The sequence below is a fragment of the Varanus komodoensis genome, unplaced genomic scaffold (genome assembly GCF_004798865.1).
Source record: "Varanus komodoensis strain SLA01 unplaced genomic scaffold, ASM479886v1 scaffold9, whole genome shotgun sequence".
Classification (NCBI taxonomy): Eukaryota; Metazoa; Chordata; class Lepidosauria; order Squamata; family Varanidae; genus Varanus; species Varanus komodoensis.
In genome coordinates this window covers 7,712,966-7,731,350 of record NW_025336598.1, presented here as the reverse complement: position 1 = coordinate 7,731,350, position 18,385 = coordinate 7,712,966, and the positions used below count along the sequence as shown (strand labels likewise).

General features: G+C 38.5%; 1 protein-coding gene across 5 annotated transcripts in view; it reads right to left on the bottom strand.

Annotated features, from left to right (window-relative positions):
* The window catches only part of STX18 (syntaxin 18), a 77,178-nt gene extending 63,927 nt beyond the window's left edge, over positions 1–13,251 (bottom strand). Inside the window, exons 1-3 of one of the 5 annotated variants that reach the window (XM_044417708.1) lie at positions 13,031–13,046; positions 5,229–5,271; positions 4,519–4,588 (exon numbers count right to left, since the gene is read on the bottom strand). In XM_044417708.1, coding sequence (XP_044273643.1) covers positions 4,519–4,530 — 12 coding nt within the window. In that variant the 5' untranslated portion in view covers positions 4,531–4,588; positions 5,229–5,271; positions 13,031–13,046. Of the gene's footprint in view, positions 1–4,518; positions 4,589–5,228; positions 5,272–13,030 lie in introns of those variants that run through there. The other 4 variants (XM_044417710.1, XM_044417711.1, XM_044417706.1 and 1 more) reach the window with 4 other exon arrangements.
* Positions 13,252–18,385: the final 5,134 nt, after the last annotated feature.

The window sequence follows — 18,385 nt, the reverse complement described above, 5'->3', positions numbered from 1 at the left end:
AATTTGTCTGTGTGATAACTTCTTCCAAACAAAGAAGCAACTGTGGCTGATTAGACAATCCCTTATTGAAGAGACATTGTGGAGTCCAATAGACATGAAACAAACATTTTTGCTGCAAACATAGCCTAAGTTCCACAGATGCAAAAGATAGATGCCAAAGTGCTGATTCCACTGATTAGGAATTCTGTAGTGGTGCCCACAGAAGTTGATCAAATTCCCAAGTGTACCCATGGGTACACGCAAGTTGGGGATTCCTGATTTAGAATAAGACGTTGCAATTAATATCTCATTGTAGAGTGATCCTTTGTAGTGTGAATAAGAGAACACACCTATGTTCTTGTACCGGATATAATTGTCACAAAAGTGATGTTTGTGAAGAGTGAAATCAGACTGAGTCTATATTTATATCTTCCTTATTAAGGCTCTGCACATGCTCAGAGATTTAAAGGAATGAAGTAGCTGAAACTGTAATATATCTGCCCAAAACTAAGTGCCATTCTTACCTTGGGCATATGCCTCAGACCCACACATTTAGCTATGGAAAAGCCTCTAACAGCCCCACTTATTAAAAAAAGAAAAACAAGGTTAGGCAAGAACATGGTGCAATATCCAACAGGTTGCTTATGCCTCCACCAATTCCCTTCTGCCCAGAAATCCCCTGTTGCAAGTGGAGGGTCCTGCCAATTCTGTTATGCAAGGAACCCCCGCTGCTTGTACAATGGCAATTTAGCACTTCCTAGGGGAGGTCTTGAAATGTTCATTTCTGGAATGGGGCAGGTCAGTGGAACATGCAAAAGGGAGCTCTGTTGACCTGTCCTGATCCAAAAATAAGCAGATCCTTTTATTTGAGGTATCTTCTAGAAAGTGTTAAATTCTATTTCCTAAGTGGCGAGTCCTGCATGTGTAATTGAATTAGCAGGACCCACAAAGCCAACACACATTACCGAGCTGGAAGAGGGACCTTAATGAGTAATTTTAAAAGATACTTTGTTGTTCATCACATGGTATATCTGAGAACTACTGTTTTGTTTTGTATTTTTTGCAAAATGTAATTCACTATACAACACACATTATATGGCACTATTAGTAAGTAACCCTAGCAAACCATAAAGAATAAGAAATAATAATCTTGACTGCTTGCAAAGGTTATAAAACTAAAAAGATGGCGCTAAATTCCCTAAATCTGAACTTCTCTCACTAGCCTGCTTTTAAATATGTCATCACACACAAGATCAGCAAGTCATATTTATCTGGCTCATAAGTAATATCTTCTAAAATCTGATAACTAAGTAGTAAAATGAATCTTTTAAGAGCTACCAAACTGAACAAAATAAAATAAAATTAAATATAAATTCCTGTTTTAGACTGTGGTCAACTGAGGTCTAGACAAAACCCCATGCGCATTCACTGCTTAGTCTCCAGTCTGCTCCAAGTTTGAAAAGGTAATTGAACTCAGTCTGTAATTACTGGATTAGACACAGATGGGCTCTATACATTTCAGGGGGAGAAGCACTGTTTGCATTCATTTTATGATTGCCTGTAAGGTCAAACTTTTCAAAATGTACTTTCATCTGTTAAATGGTTTCTTAAATTCCCCAGGGTAGATCTTCAATAACTGATGTTTTAAGCAATTTGAGCCTATCAGATCCTGTCTTTGAATGTAATAAGTCGCCCATTTTCTAGTATTATATACGTGCATGTAGGTTAATTGCTACATCTTGCATATTTTCAAAATTGCTTTTTAAAACAACAACAACCTGAAATTTCCTCTCAACATTTATACATAGTGTGTGATACACTATCTTCCTTTTATTTTTGCATGAAAAGAGTCTATAACAGATAGGGGTAGCCACATACATTTGTTGAGTCATTTATAATGATGAATAACCTACAAACAGCAGCAGCAGCAACAAATATGAAACAGAAGTATTGTGTAATAAAAACAGTAGATATTTCACTTTTTATAATTACCAACTAGTTAAAAAACTAAACCAGGGTGATAAAGTGGCTAGTGCTAAACTTGAACCATGGACTTTGGAGAGCTAGATTTCATATCCTGCTTGGCCATGAAGCTCACTGTGTGAATCTTGGCAGATCACCTTCTCTGACTTCATAAGGCCGTTGTAAAGTTAAATCAGAAGAACCCTTCCCTACTTAGAAACATAGAAACAGAGCGAGTCAGAAGGGGCCTCTCGGGCCATCTAGTCTGACCCCTGGCTCCAGCAGGCTCTGCTCACGACATGCTTACCATATGCATGTCTAGCCTGTCTTTGAACACCCTCACCAATGGGGCCTCACCCACCTCCCGTGGAAGCCCACTCCATACTCTTGGGGTCCTAACTGTCAGGAAGTACTTCCTGGCATCTAAATTGAACCTGGGTTCATAGATACTTCTATGAAGCTATCTTAAAAGAGACCTGTATGAATCCTTCCTGAAGCTTAGAAACAAAGAAACATAGTTTTCATAGAAGTATATGGTTATGTTATGTTACGTTATTCACAAAGTCATGTTCAACCCATTGTGACCCCATGGACATTCCTCCAGGATCTCCTCTCCTCCATCATCCCTCGGAATCCACCAAAGCTCACACTGACTGCCTCAGTGACTCCATCTGGCCACCTCATTCTCTGCCATCCCCTTCTTCTTTTGCTGTCAATTGTTCCCAGCATTAGGGTCTTCTCCAGTGAGTCCTTCCTTCTCATTAGATGGCCAAAGTATTTGAGTATCATATTTAGCATCTGTTCTTCTAAAGAACAGTCAGAAGTATATGGTGGCCAGATGCAAAATAAGGCAGAGTTTTCAAAGTTCCTATTCTATACAAATATTAAAAGGTGTAGAAGCAGTCCTCTTATACATGGGTCCATCCCTAAAAAGTTATCTCTGGATTATATCACTTCAAAGTGCAGTTGATAGATTCCCCTATAGAAAAAAAATCCCTAGTTACAGAAGACATCTCAAGAAGAAAGCTAGGCTGGATTCAGACACTTCCCTATCTCATTATCTAACTTTCCATAAGTATGAATTTGTTAAACAAAACAAAATCATGTTCCTGCATTCATCCAAGTAGTAGTATTGGCAGATCAACAGAAAGGAGGGATATAAAGCAATATATGAACAAACTAACACCATGCATGCATCCCCTTCAGAAAAAAAGTTCCTGTAGCACTTCTGCATTTCTCAACTTATACGGAAAACACTTGCCTATAATTCATAAGGGTCAGGTTTTCAAATTTAGATAAAATGAAATGTGATATTTTTCACAGTTTATCCTCTTAAGAGTGTTTTGAAAAGTATATTTACATTGTACACTACATCAAGCCCACTTTCAAGATCATATGAATCCACAGACTACTCATACAGGCTACTGCAATTTTCCAGGGCAGAGATAATATGTCAAGTTATCTTATCAACTGTAATTACACCATAGCAGAGCATAATGGGTTCAAATGTCCAAATGCAAGAATAAATAACCAAAAAAGGAACACACAGAAGACTTATTATATTCAAGTTATTGAGCATGCATATGTAGCTGTCTATGCTCAATTTGTCTACAGTTGTTGTAATGGGAGGGGGACTGCCCAGATAAAAGACTGATGTTAAAAACATTTGGTTTTTCAATAAAGACTTCTTTAATTCACTGTGGTGGATATATGTTGACTAGATGGCTACTCACCAAGCAGTAACCTAGGATGGCATGCATGTATCCAGAAAAAGTCAACCAGCTGTAATGTCCAGCCTGCTGTTGCACATCAAATTATCGTATATTTGTATCCAAACAGAAATTGGTGTTACACTAAATGCTAACCCCATCCTATCCCAATACACTGGACTAGTTTGCACAATTGAAATGTGCAAAATGAAAACCTACCATATCCTATTTAAGGCACTGTGGACTGTAGTGAGTACTGGTAGGTATTTTGGATATTCATTGTCAGACTGCAGTTTGACACGTCATGTAAACTGCAGGCAGGAAAGGTTAAACAATCCTTGCATGACCCAACAATAGATGGTGAATTGTGCAAGGGTTGTTTAACCCTCACATGATCTCTGCTGCCTGGGTTCAATCAAGTGCAATCAGGTACTGAATATTCACATCCTGCTTGGTACATATTGACATGTGTTGAAGCCCACCATGGCTTAAATAAGCCATGTGCTTTGTGCAAAAGAGGTCACTGTGATAAGTTAGATGGATGTCTATAATTATCCTTAGTTGCCATAATTAGGGTCAAGAGCAAAAGGGTGTAGAATTAGCCCTATGAATTTACATAAGCTTCAAACTTGTGTTTTATATGGCAAATCTTTTTGAAACTAAGCATTTCAAAAGGCGTTTATAGTATGGCATAAAGGGAATTAGTTGCTAAAAGAAAAAGAAGCCAAGAATTCCATTGGTAAGCTCCATGTGTGACTCTAGGAAGCTGTTTGGATTCCTGTCTTAGACTCTTAGGACAAGTATTTATAACTGGGCAATTCTAAGTCCACTAATCACGTATATTAGTGGAGAAATAAGATAGTACTACCTTGAAATGCATGATGAGGGTAGGTAGGATTTGACGGAGGGCTTGTAGACATCTGAGCTCTCAATGGAAACTGGAAAGATGAAAGGATGAAAGAGAATCATCTGATTACTAGTCATCTTGATTTACAGATCCTTCACTCCAGGGAAAAAATGAAAAACTATTCTTTTAGTATCTCTTCATACATTTGCACAAAAGATGTCACATTAACAAGAGCTAGTTATTAAGATAAAGCAAAAAGATTCTGTTGATACTAGTCATTCCACAAGAATTCATGTGACTGATCACGCCACTGTGTGTGCAGTGTATTTATTTTACTGAACTACAAATCAATTAAGAAAGCCTTATCATTTTTGTTAAGAACTATCTCCAATCAACATCACTAAAAAAACTGTTCCCACCTATATAAAGATTTAGCACACATAGCAAAAGTTAGAATGTTATAAATTAATTCAATAAATTAATTGTATTAACAGCCTAGTATCCAAAAGGACCCAACTGAAGCAAGAGATAGTTTAAAATAACAGGGACTAAATATTAATAAAAAATCATGTAGCCATCTTTTTTTTGGGGCGGGGGGGAGGTAATCTTGGCAACAAAGTTTTGAACGAAGACTATCCCAAGAACATGCACATCTGTTTAATATTAAAAGCCAACTGTCAACATCCTAACTGAAGTTTTAATTTAATATTTTTCCTTTCTTGATGTTTTACCTTTAATCAATGCCTTGTGAGAGTATCAGCTTTCTATACGAAACTGTTAAATATAAAGAAATGTTATTGCAGCATGTTTATAAAATCATAGTTCGAGAACTTTGTATTTTTCTAAAGCCTGACCACAACTTAATTATCTGCAGGACATTCCAAGCTTGCAAATGTAAGCTCCAGTTCCCAAGCAATTTGGAATATCTACTGTACAGGACATTGGGCTTTCCAAATACCACAGCATGGTTAGGTTTCCAAAAGTCAGCATTAGGGCTTTTAGGCATGGCTTTTATTTTAATTAAATATTCGTTTCGGTGCTAATCATTAAATTGTTTTCATGCTTCTCTTTCATGTTAATTTTGCTGTACTCAGTTGTTTGTTATTACCACAAAAGTGAAGCAGTTATTAGAAGAAGGGTGCCACATAACCCCATGTCCAGTGTAAAGACATTACTTAGACCATGCCCATATTTACATCCCCTTGACAATCAAGATGCACCTAATTCATGAACAAAAACTATAATTAAATTTCCAGGAAAATCCACTAATAGCTAAAAATGAAAGAATCTTACACTTACTTTGTCTTCACCAGCCCCCTCATTTTTATTTGCAATAAAATTAACTTGTAAGACATCGGCATGGAAATTTCATGCTAATTCTTTTGGTATACAGAAAAAAAACAACAACAGTTGTATGACTCTTCTGAAATAATCATTTAACTTGGCTGCAAGAGACAAAATTAACACAATGGGACTTGCTACCATACATTAATTAAATGAGCAGACTACTTCTTCTAGGACCCATGTTGCAAAAGAGATGTGCATTTACAGATACCAGATCTACTTCACTGGCCACTGGCCTCAAACCTGGCCCAGTTCTGGCTGTTATTGAAGCTGGTGTTTTGCCATGAACCTGCATGGAAAATTGTACAGAAGTTGGCATCTAACCATAAATTCAAAATCCATTAACCTCAAGTTACTAACCCTCATGTTAAAAAAGCATATAGCTAGTGCCTGTCAAAGGCTTCAGTACTTTGCCCAGTGCTTCTACTTCCCTGATATTTTCAGCCCACGAGCCATCACTTAGTCACACCCCCAATTGCTATATCATTTTTCTTGCAAAAAGTAAAATTAAAAGAAACCCTAGTTATACAAAATTCAAAGAGAAAATTTAGAATAAGAAAATGGGAACCAAAAATGTTCAACTACATATATTAAATTTACTTGTATAACTGACTCTTGGTGACAAAAATTCCCAGTTTTCTCATAGCAGAATCTGTTTCTCCATGGAACAATATTGTCTACATTTCAAAATGTAGTACTAATTTTGTACTAATTCAGTACAAAAATAAGTACTAATTTTTGTACTGAAATAGCTACACTTGTTAAATGTTTTTGATATGATGGCTTTCATACCTAAATGTTCTTGTTAAAGAAGTGAAGTCACTAGATAACAACAGCACCAAATGGATATAGCTAAATGAAATTCCATGCTGGGACACATCAAGCAAGTATCACGCTTTCTGGTAGCTACCCTATTAATCTGTGAAAGCAGGGGTACGCAGAAAATTGACTCTGACCAAAATTTTTCACCATTTATTTATTTCACCATGCAAAAGGAAATGTGACCTGCTAAAATGTATGTGGCAGGTTGCTATTAAAGACACAGAAACGTAGTTTTAAAATGTATGTTTGGGAGTTATGGCAGTTGAATGGAATTAAAACATTTTTATTTGTACTTTAGATATGTCATTTTTACAATAATTCACTTTAGTATAATTAGTAAACAAAAAAATAAAATTCTGTCCATATTGCACTTTCAAAAGTAGAAGTATATTAAATTCTTACCCTGGTATTAGTGTTTGTCATTGCACATTTGAACAGGTGAGAAATTTCATTTTAGTGTCACTTCTGAGAGATAAGTCATGACTCTAATAATCCACTTATCCAAACCTCACTTTTAATATAGCAAAGCTAGTATTAAAAAAAACAACTGTAGAACATAGCTGAGCATTTCCAGTGCTTGTCTTGCACACACATTGCTGTTACTTTGGCTGACTTCAAAAGCAGTCCCTAAGGGACTATTATCTGGTCTGGATCATAATCTGCTATTAAATCAGGCATGTTCTTTTATATTTGAAGTAGTTTTTGACATAAATATAACTTTTCATATGGTTTCTGGGCCATTTACCCTCAGTTAAGAAAAATAACTCACAAGTTTTATTTTAATGATTATATTAGAAAGAATCTTTTCAATTTAAACATGTGCTATGGGAACTATTTCAGCAAGCTAAGCAGCAACAAGTTATGTTGCATAAATTACAACAATAACTGTGTTGTTTAAATATTAAAGTGTTACATGAAAAAGAATGTGAGAATAACGTATTATGATCTCAGTTTTGAATGAAATGTTTAAGAACTAGCTTCTCATTAAAATAAGAACTGAGAAATGAAGCTACAGTAAAACCTTGGATTGCGAGTAACTTGGTCTGTGAGTGTTTTGCAAGACGAGCAAAAAGTTTTTCTAAATTTTAACTTGATATATGAGCAATGTCTTGCAGTACAAGTATTACCTGCGCTTTGCCTTCCAAGCATCACGTCACAGCTGAACACCGGTTCTTCTCTCTCTCACTGCAGGTGTGAATACAGCATCATCTTCCCCCAATCGCGTCCGCCTCCCCGCCAGTGCACCCGTGATCGCACCCGCCTCCCCCCTAGCACACCCGCCTCCCCCCAGCACACCCACTATCATGCCCGTCTCCCCCTAGCACGCCTGCAATCACACCCGCCTCCCCTGCAAGTGCACCCAAGATCACACCCATCTCCTCCCCTGAGCGTGTCCACTTCAAATTTTTGTGATTAAAACAAAAAAAAGTTACAGAGCGGATTAATCTTATTTACATTGAACCTTATGGGGAAATTTGCTTTGCAACTTACAATTATCAAAATAATAGCTGGCTAAACTTGAGCTGATAAGAGGTCTGGTTTTCCCAAACAACAATTCATTTTTCTACAGCTGATCCAATCTCCACATTCACTCTGACATGGAAAACTGGATCCTTTACAAGGCAAATATCATATGTTATTACATAATAATAAAGCAGGAACTGATTAACTCATTAAAAGTTGTTATAACTGTTGTTCTATTATATCAAAAATGGATATGGAATCTACCCTTATTAAATATGCAGTGAAAGTTATCATCTTGCAGGGTATTGTGTTAGTGTTACCAGTTCAAGCTTTACAAAATAATTTTAACACCAAACAGGGTGCAGGGGAAAGGGGGGATTCTCAATTTCACAGTAAACAAGAAGTCTTTACCCATGCATTCATATAGGATAACTGATGCAAGAACAAAAGAAATACATTGCGTCATATTAACAGGTTATCGTTACAGCAGGAACAGGTTACTGAACAATATGGGTAAGAAAGTATTTAAAATCTAACATCCTCTGTTAGAAACTTAACACACACAAATACTTATCTGGGAATATGTCCTATTTAACTCAATGGGACTTACTTCTGAATAGACATGCATACGATAACACTACTAGGTGGCAATCCTACATGCACTTATTCTGTACAGCAGGAGTGAGGAACCTCTGGATTGGATAGGTTCACCATCTGGCTTGCTCAACTCCTCAAGGCAGACTTTTTCTAGTGCAAGGAGATAAAACCTCACCAATCAGAGATAGCAGGAAGTGCTCCAACAGCAGAGAAAAGCAGCCTTTTTGTATCACTGAGCAAAGAAACAATGAGAGAGGGTAAATGAAGTTTTCTTCTCTTTGCAGTGGTAGAAAAAGGCCACCATTCTCTATTGCTGAGAGGGGCTTCCCTTTTCTCCATGCAGAGGAAGGCACAGAGCGATTGCTTAATGCCCTTTACTATTCTGAGAAACTACCCTTTGAGTTAGGACATATGGTTTGCATGTGGGAGGAGGAGTCCATATCCTGATGCCATCTGGATTGGGGCAATGAACTGGAAAGAAAACCATCCCCAAGAGGGTAAACATTTCACCAATCCAATGTATAGGATCCTGCTATAGTATCTGGACACTATTCTCTGTTCCATTCCAGAACTTTGAACTGCCATGCTTGATGTCTGACTGCAAAATCATCCTCAGATTAACTGATAGAGGTCAAGGAGAGTACCAGTGAGTGGCAAGGAGAGATGAGAGGCCAGGATGCACTATGTTTTGTGGCTTCTCCAGTCTTAGTCCTAGTGCCACCCCAGCAGTGCAACTCCTCTAAACTGGGTTAGAGGCCTTCTGAGGAAGGAGGGGGCAAATTCAAAGGACAATGAGGTGGATATTGCCTCTATAGCTTCTCTTGCCTTGTTGGAGGCAGCCTGGTAGAGCACAGGATATTCAGAAGCCTCATAAATGGGAGATTTACATCTTACCTGGATGAAATCCCATAGAACTGCACTCTAGGTTTAAATTTATAAGTTAAACTGCCTGATAGTAGGAGCAATGACCCATACATAACCACAAAGCTGGGTTAATAACTGAAAGAGAATTCTTCCCCTATATAATGAAGTTGAATTTGTAGCTGCAATAAGCACTTCAGTTATAATTTTATTGAAAGCCAAGACTTGCTTTGATAGCAAATGACACAACTATTTCTCCGTAGTCAGAAATAATTACCTCATGTCATGTAGTTTATTGCATGTTTATCACTATATAAGATTGTACAATCAACTGTTTAACAAAATCATCATAGAGCTCAAAACATAAGAAGCCACTCAAATGGTGTATCTAGCTAAGTACTATCTAGTCCAATCAGATAGCAGCTGTCTCAGGTTTCTGTCAGGAGTCTTTCCCAGTGGTCTATGAGAGATCTTTCCACTAAAGATGCCAGGGATTAAACCGGTGTCCTTCTGCAAATATTATGCACTGATTATTAAAGAGCTACTGCCCAGGAAAGAGTGACCCCTTTTGCGACCCTTCCCCACCAAAGAAAGCATTCACCAGCTCTCTAGATGCAAATCTGACCTTCTTTTCAGGGATAACTTGTGCAATTTCCAGCATGAGAGCAGGAGCTCATTCACATTAGCAGCTTGTTTACAATTAATGTAGGAGCAATTAATTTGAAGGATGATTTCAAGAACCAAATCTTAGCTTTGTATAGCAACATATTTTGATATTTTGCATCTACTACAAGAATAAACAGTCTACTACTAAAAGAAACAGAAATGTAAATATCAGCATACACTGAAATATACCACATAAAAGTTAAGGGTGCAGCCTTGTGAATTTTTAGATAGGAAGAAGTCCTACAATTCCCAGCATTCTTCAGTCAGATGGTTGCTTGGGGCAGGCTGGGATTTGTAGGGCTTTTATCTTGTTCCCAGAGAAACATTAGAGGTGGGGCTGAGGAAGGCTTTTGACAGAGGTTATAAATACAGGAAGAAAATAGAATGAAATTTAACAAAGTTAGTAGAAACAATGAGCAAGTAATGTCAAAGAGGTAGTTCTAGGATGGACAATGCAACCTATAATAAAATAGAATGTCTTGAAATCAAATGCTGGCACTATTATAAGCATTACAGCTCAGTTGTACATACTTTTGTATCTATTTTGACCTTTTGCTCTAGTGCACATTGTAAGTTGATATTGCCCCCCTACATCAGTACCATGTAAAAGCAATAACACCCCCCCTGCCATTTCCACTCCAAAAGCAAAAGAGGCAGTAAGATTGAACAGAGCAAGCTTAATAGTCCTGCCATCAAATTCCAGCTGTTTTAACTTCCCAATAACTTTGCCATTGGTGCATTAGAAAATTCTGGCTTTTATTAGACTAAAAAGAAATACCCTATAATAGTCAACTCTGCTTCTCACAATACAAAATTCCCACTGAGTTCACATTGTCCACAATAAATGAGGCAAACAGGGTCCAAATATGGAGTCTGGCCATATGTCTGCAGAATCTGTCTACATATATTTAGAGCAGGTTAACTAAGGTAGCAACCCCATGCTTCCTGGGAGGGTGTCCAAGGGGATGTATTCTTTTTCCGATCTTCTAGTCTAAGAACAGAGAGACGGAACTGCCCTCAGAAATGAAGACCTTATCTTATAGGAGTCCACTGGAAGGCTACAGTGGTTCTCTGAAGAACAGTGGAAGGAAAGGAAGGGATAGAAAAAAAATCAGAAAAGCAACACTATTTCTGTCCTATTAGCCGGAGTCCAGGAGGCCTACAGATTTCTCAGAGCTTCCAATGCAAGGGCTTTTAATCCCCCATGCAGGACTACTCTGTAAAGCTGTAATCCTAAAGACAGTTACTATAAAGGAACTATAGTATTCTACTCTATAGCATAGAGTAAGCATCACCACACTTGGAAGGGTTATCTTTTGAGTAGACATGTTTAGCATTATGCTGTAAAATACTGAACATAAAATTTAACCATTGAGCAATGATCCTACTATGGTCATCAGAATCTTTCAATGAAGAGGTACATAGTTACAGTTTGAGCAAGCAACACCCACTTTTTGAGTTGAGAGTGTTCTATTCCAGGGATGAAGAGGGAAATTGTACCCAGGAAGAGTGTTGATCTCACTCAAGAAAACATTGCTGATTTGCAAGGTGCTATAAATACAGTCCTGTATCCACTTTCCTGGGAATAAGCTCCACTGAACTCAGTTAAACTTACTTCTGAATAAGTAAATATTAGTCACAATTGCCCAAAATATCCACACAATGTATAGGATTACACAAAGTCACAACCAGACAAATAATAAGAGGGCAGATTCACGAACTACAACCTACTTTTATAGCCTTGCAACATCCATGCATAAGGCTTAATTTTGGACACATCCCATCAGATCTAAACACAACGCCTCTTTTCAATGTCTGTAGCCATGTGAATAGGAAATAACAGTTTAAACATGCACATGGCACACTTTCTTCCCGACTGAGAAACAACATTCGGTTAGATAGGCTTTTGGATTCAAAGAGCATGACACCATGAGAACACAAAGTCCTGAGTCCCAGCATGTCAGTTTAGAACTCAAGCAGTGCCTCTACAATCAGAGAGTTCAGCACTCTTCATTATTTATCTCATATTTCTAATTGCAATTTCATACAAACCTGAGCACTTTGCCAGGACTGAACATTTTAGGGGCTAAAGAAACTTCTGGATTCTAAACTTGCCAAGGACTTCTATGGAATGAATTTCAATGGAAATGGTTGCAATGTCTGCTCAGGATCCCAATCCTAAACACATCTCAGAAATAAAACATAAAAACTTAAAAGGCTGCAGCACCAAATTATAGGCCTGTCAAGCACAACATTCTATTCTGAATAGTGACCAAACAAATCCTCCTCATAATACAACAAATATGACACTGAGGAAATAGTTTCCACTGTTTATGCGTCCCCCCACCGTAATATTCCATGAGTATAGCCTCTGAACACGATTTCACTAGCATTTATTCCCAAGCAGCCAGAATCAGAATTACAACCCGATTCTAATCTCCAATGAGCGCAGCTCAGTTTCCAGCCACAGGACTGCAATCCAATCTTATGCATACTTCCTCGGAAGTAGATTTACCGAGTCCAACGGCGTTTACACTACTTAATTTCAATTAGGTTGTTGCCTCAAGAAAACGGACCTCGGATCCTTCTGTCTCTCTTTACAAAGCTGCACTAGTTCCTCAGCCTGAAGCCTATCTGTCCTCATTATTAACTACTTTTAGCGGTGAGAGGCGACGAACACCGGGGCAGTGGGACCAGTTTCCACCACAGGACTCTGAGGCGCAAGACACTCACAAAAAGGTTCTGACCTTTCCTTTCCTCCCCTTCCACCTCTACTCACCACTTCCCGGGCCCGGCTTGAGAAATCACTTTTGGTACGGGAGCTGCTACCTCGCTTGAGCAAGAGTACATCTTCGCGGGAATTGTCGCTGCCCCCCAGGGGTACCCCCAGCGCCTTGTTCCGGGTCTTCACCGTCTTCACACTGGCTTTGAACAACAGCGTGATGTCCACCGCCATGACTACAAGCGGAGATGGCTCTCCTGCCCGGCAGCGGGTCGCGTCCCTCCGAAAAGCCTTCCCCCTAGCAACGAGGCCGCGTGCTTAAGGTTCTGCTCCCTCCTCGGACTGGAGGACGGCAGCTCTAGTGGCCGATCGGCGTCTTGCCTATTGCAAAAGAAACAGAAGGCGGATGGACTTCTTACGGCGTGAGCTTTCGAGGACTAAAGCCCACTTGCTGCAGGATTGCCTCCCGAGATACGTGTGGAGGGCTTGTCTGAGCCCACTTTTCTTCTTTTCTTTCTTGTTTTGAAGAGGCCCTCCCCGCTCGTCTTAAAGCTATAAAGGTCAGCCTGTAGGCAGGTAGGACCCGGATCCTTCTGTGTCTGTTGCTGGAAGCCGAACCCATTTAACCCCGCCGCCTCCGGTCGTTCAGTCAGTAAGAATTCACCATGCTGGGCCCGAGGTGTAAAAAGGTAATGCTATGAAAAAAAGGAGCAGCCTTTCTTCCCAACTGCCTTCATCTGCAATGAATAAAGGAGCAGCCTTTTTTGATAGCCTGTGACCCAACTACAATAGTTAGCCATCTGTATGGCCATATGTAATGAGTAGTTTTCCGACCGTTTATGATTTTGGGTGGTCCAAAGTTTAAATGGGAAACAGCACTCCCGTTCCTTATTTGTTTCTGCCTGTTTTGGCTATTATTGACAAGATGTTCCATAGTTTACACTTCACTTTTACAGAAAGTGTTGGACTGGTCTGCATTCAAGGTAGATGATGCCCTCTTGAAGGTATGTGTTAATGATTTAGGGTTGTTCAAAGTGTTATTTGGCAGCACCACACTTCCTTATTCTTTTAAATGTATTTTTAGTGTTGCTTTGGTCAACCATGTTTGACAATTCATAAAGGTTTGGGTTAGACATGCCTCAGTGCCATCTGAAAGGGAACACGCTCCTGTATGTTTCAGTGTATGATGAAAAGCTTTACAAACTTCATTTTCTGTGTAGTTGTAGTATGCTTAGTGAGGCATGCCAGGCTTGCCAGTATTTTTTGCAACACAAACAACACTTTGGGCAAAGGTCAACTTAGTGCTATCTTGTATAGGCAGATCCTGGATTACAAACATCCAAGCTATGAACAACCCATACTTACAAACAAACTGCTACAAAGCCTATTAATTTAAAATTTTGAGTTCATGACCTACTGCAGAAAATTGTCGTCATCATAGGGAGGAAGAGAAAGGAGATAGAGGAAGTCCTCCAAAGCATGCTTTCTTGCCCCAGACATCCAGAGAGAAACATTTCTCTGACATTTTTTTGGTGCAAAGAGGAGGCACTGGTGAGTTTGAGCAGGTGACTAGAGATATTCAAGGTTTTCCCACTTTTGTGGGAGTCCTGCCCCCATAACCCTAATAAATGTGGAGAGCCAGCTCTACATGATCTGACTTATAAACAAATTCAAGACATTCTCAGGAATGGAACTCTTGTAACCCTGGATATATGAGGTTGCATGGTGCAATTTTGTATAAAGGCATTTGTATAATGCAGAAGTACAAATCTGCAATGCAACCACAATGTCCAGAGCTGTAGGATTAAGGGACTGGAAAACTGCCTTGTGATGGGACAACATTTGGAGCTCTAAAAAGAGGCAAGTAAGTAGGGCAGAAGGGGAAGAAACATAACAGGTATATAAAATTATGCATGATGCGGAGAAAATGAATATAGTGAAGCTGGATGCTGGTAGATTCAGAACATTTTCAGAACAAATCAACTTCAGGCAAGGCATAGTTAAACTATGAGACTGGCTCCCGCAAAATAGGCTGATGGCTTCAACTTGGACAGCCTTGAAAGAGGACTAAAGGAATTCACAGAGGATAAGGCAATCAATAGCAACTAGGATTGATGGCAATATGATGCTTGCTGAATCAGAGGTAGTATAGTTGTGTAAGCCACTTTCTGAGGCATACACAGTCATGTGTGGGAGGATGTTTGCATTTATGGCCTGTAGTGTGCTTCTCATAAGCATCTGGCCAGCCACTGCATAAATGAGGTCTTTGGTCTTCTCCAGCATTTATTTTCTTGAGTTTTCTTACATTTTGTGGATTGAAGCAGTCTTGTGCAGTGCTCACACGTTTCTTTAAGAAGAACAATTTGAAGGGTACAGCAATCTACCATGTGCAATACTGTGTCAAACAAGGGGGTGAAGACCCCTTTGAATCTGACCTTGAAAGAGTTAATAATTATATTTCCTTTTAGGTTTCCTAAAGATGTTTGAGAAGCATTTGTATTCTAGCTTTGCTGTTTTGTGTATTTGTATGGCATTTGATATATTGGCACAATCCAAACTACTGCCATTGAATCAAGTTCTCTTTCATTTTCATCTCTTTTATTTCACCATTGCATTTGTCACACTGTATTGATAATGTATTTCTAACATACACATGTGTATGCACACACACACACACACTAATATATGCAATAAAGACTTTTTTCAGTTAAAGCTATTTATCATCTCCAGACATCATGGCTAATAATTTTACTAGGGTCATCAGCTATTTAAAAATAGTATCTGGTTGAATCCCTCTTTCAGTCATTCCATTTAAAGGCTAGTGTTTCTTGAAAGAAGTGTGCTGACAAAAAGGTGAGTGTTGAAGTACTACTGTATGCCAGGAATATTATATCAATAGAGTTTTGAACAAGCCTTGATTAAGTTCAGATAATAGGCTAAGGGTGCAATCCTATTTATTTATTTATTACATTGATAAACCACCTGTTTTCCTCTTGCAAGAACCCAAAGCAGCTAACATAACTGCCTTTCTCCTCTCCATTTTATCCTCACTTCAGCCTTGTGAAGTAGGTTAGGTTGAGAATCAGTGAATGGTCCAAAGTCATCCAATGAGCTTCATAGTTGAGTAGCTGAGTGAAGACTAGAACCCAAATCTACTAAGCCCCAGTCCAATGCCACACTCACTGTTGGATGTACATTTAGAGAGAACAAACTCCTTCAACTCCCAGCAATCTCCAGCCAGCATTTCAGGGCTTTTCTCTCTCTAAACATGCAGGTGGAAATTTTGGAGTATAATATGCAGAAGACAGACCATGATTCAGCCTCTGTGAACAATTTTATCCATAAATGAAATCTAAAAACCAAAATGTGTCGATGTCATACTTTCAGAGCTTGTACTTTGTGTTCCGCATCCTTTCAGTGATACTACCAAAAATTATTTCAATATATTACAAAGCTTTTTTTCTAGTAGCTTTTAGACCTCCTGATACTAATTGGGCAAAAGGCATCAAGCGTATTGTTTCAAACAAGTATTCTGCATTCAGCTTAAAAAATACAATGTTTTTTCTGTGAAAAATATTCACTATAATTTACTAGGGGATAAGCTATCGAAGAAGACTACTTTGTCTATTCGGTCCATAAGTAATGGCCAAACCTTCTGACCCATGTCGTAGAGAGAATACAAAAAATTTTGAGCCAAATTTTTTCCCCAGATTTTCTTCTTTTCTCTGGGAGTCCCTGAGAAGGAGACTAAATCCTGATATTTTACATCAGAACCTTAGACCTCACAACCATATTAATATACTTCAGAATATTGATATTTAAGTCAAACTATAGGGGATGTACCTGCACTGCCTTGTGAGTTTTCCAGTGAAAATGCTACCATCAGAACCAAAGTTGGGTGGCTGTTGCAGCCTCCACAACCCAGTAGGGCTAACTGGCATTGATCTTCACCTTGCCTGGGTTCTCCCTAACCCTAAAAAATTACTGCAGAAAATTGTTATTACCATGGAGAAAAAGGAAGGGACAGGGGGAAGGGAGACCTCCAAAACACGCCTTCCTGCTCTGTCCATCTGAATTGGAAAATTTCTCTGGTATTTCCTTGCTGCAAAAGGAGGCACTGGTGAGTTTGAGTGGGGGAAGGCTAGATATATTTTTCCACTTTCACAGGGGTTCTGAGCCCCTGCCTCCCTGTGAATGTGGCGGGGTGACTATACATGATCTGACTTAAAAAACAAATTCAACTTACAGATGAATTTCCATTTTCTCAGGAGCAGAACTCATCTGTAATCCAGGGACTGTCTGTACATACCATCATTCTGCATGATTCCTGATTGGGTTTGCCTAAAACATCTCTAAATTTACGCCAAGTCCCGTTTCTTCAGCCAGTTATAGAAAAAATTCCAAGTTTGATAGAAGTCAGTTTCTTCTTTCTCCTTCAGTGATAAAGTCAATCTATCCATTTCTGCGCAGTCCAAAATCTTCCTTAAAATCAGTTCATTGGTGGGTAGTTCCTCACTTTTCCAGTATTGAGCAAATGCAATCCTCGCCGCTGTGATTAAGTGTAACATCAAATACATTTCCTGTCTGTTAATATCTTCTGGTATGATGCCTAACAAGAAAACTTCAGGTTTAAAAGCAAAGGATTTTTGTAGTATTTCCTCCATCCATTTATGTATTTTAATCCAATACTTTTTCGCATTATCACAAGTCCACCACATATTATAAAAAGTACCCACTTTATGTTTACATTTCCAACATCTATTTGACATATTTGGAAACATCTTAGCTAAACGACTTGGCGACAAATACCATCTATAAAACATTTTATATAAATTTTCTTTATACGAAGTTGCTAATATTACCTTAATATTTCTTTCCCATAGTTTTTGCCACTTTTCTAGTTCAACATTAAATGCAAAGTTTTGTGCCCATGTTATCATAGTTTCCTTAACCTGTTCCCCTTCCATTTTCCTGTCAAGTAAAAAAATCATATAAACTTTTAATAACTTTCTCATCTGTTTTAAGCATCACTTGATCAAACTGTTAAGTCTTTGTAATACCCCCATGCTTTACAATCTTTAGCATATGTCGATTGCATCTGTACCTTATACCACCAGGAGATATTAAGTCCCTGTTCTTGTATTTCTTGATCCAGTTTCAAGCCACCCTCCTTATCCAAAATATCGTCATATCTTATGATTTCTTTAAAGTTCAATACATTTGGATATACAAAAGCTTCCGTAGGTGAAAGCCATCTTGGTAGTTTATTATACACTTTTAACTTTAGTTTTTTCCACACTGACATTTTTCAATATTTATTCTGTTTCACACCAATGAAATGGTTGTTTATTGATAAAAGAGCAGTAACTTTATTTCATGAGTGTCATCCCTCAAAATGCTTATAAAATATTT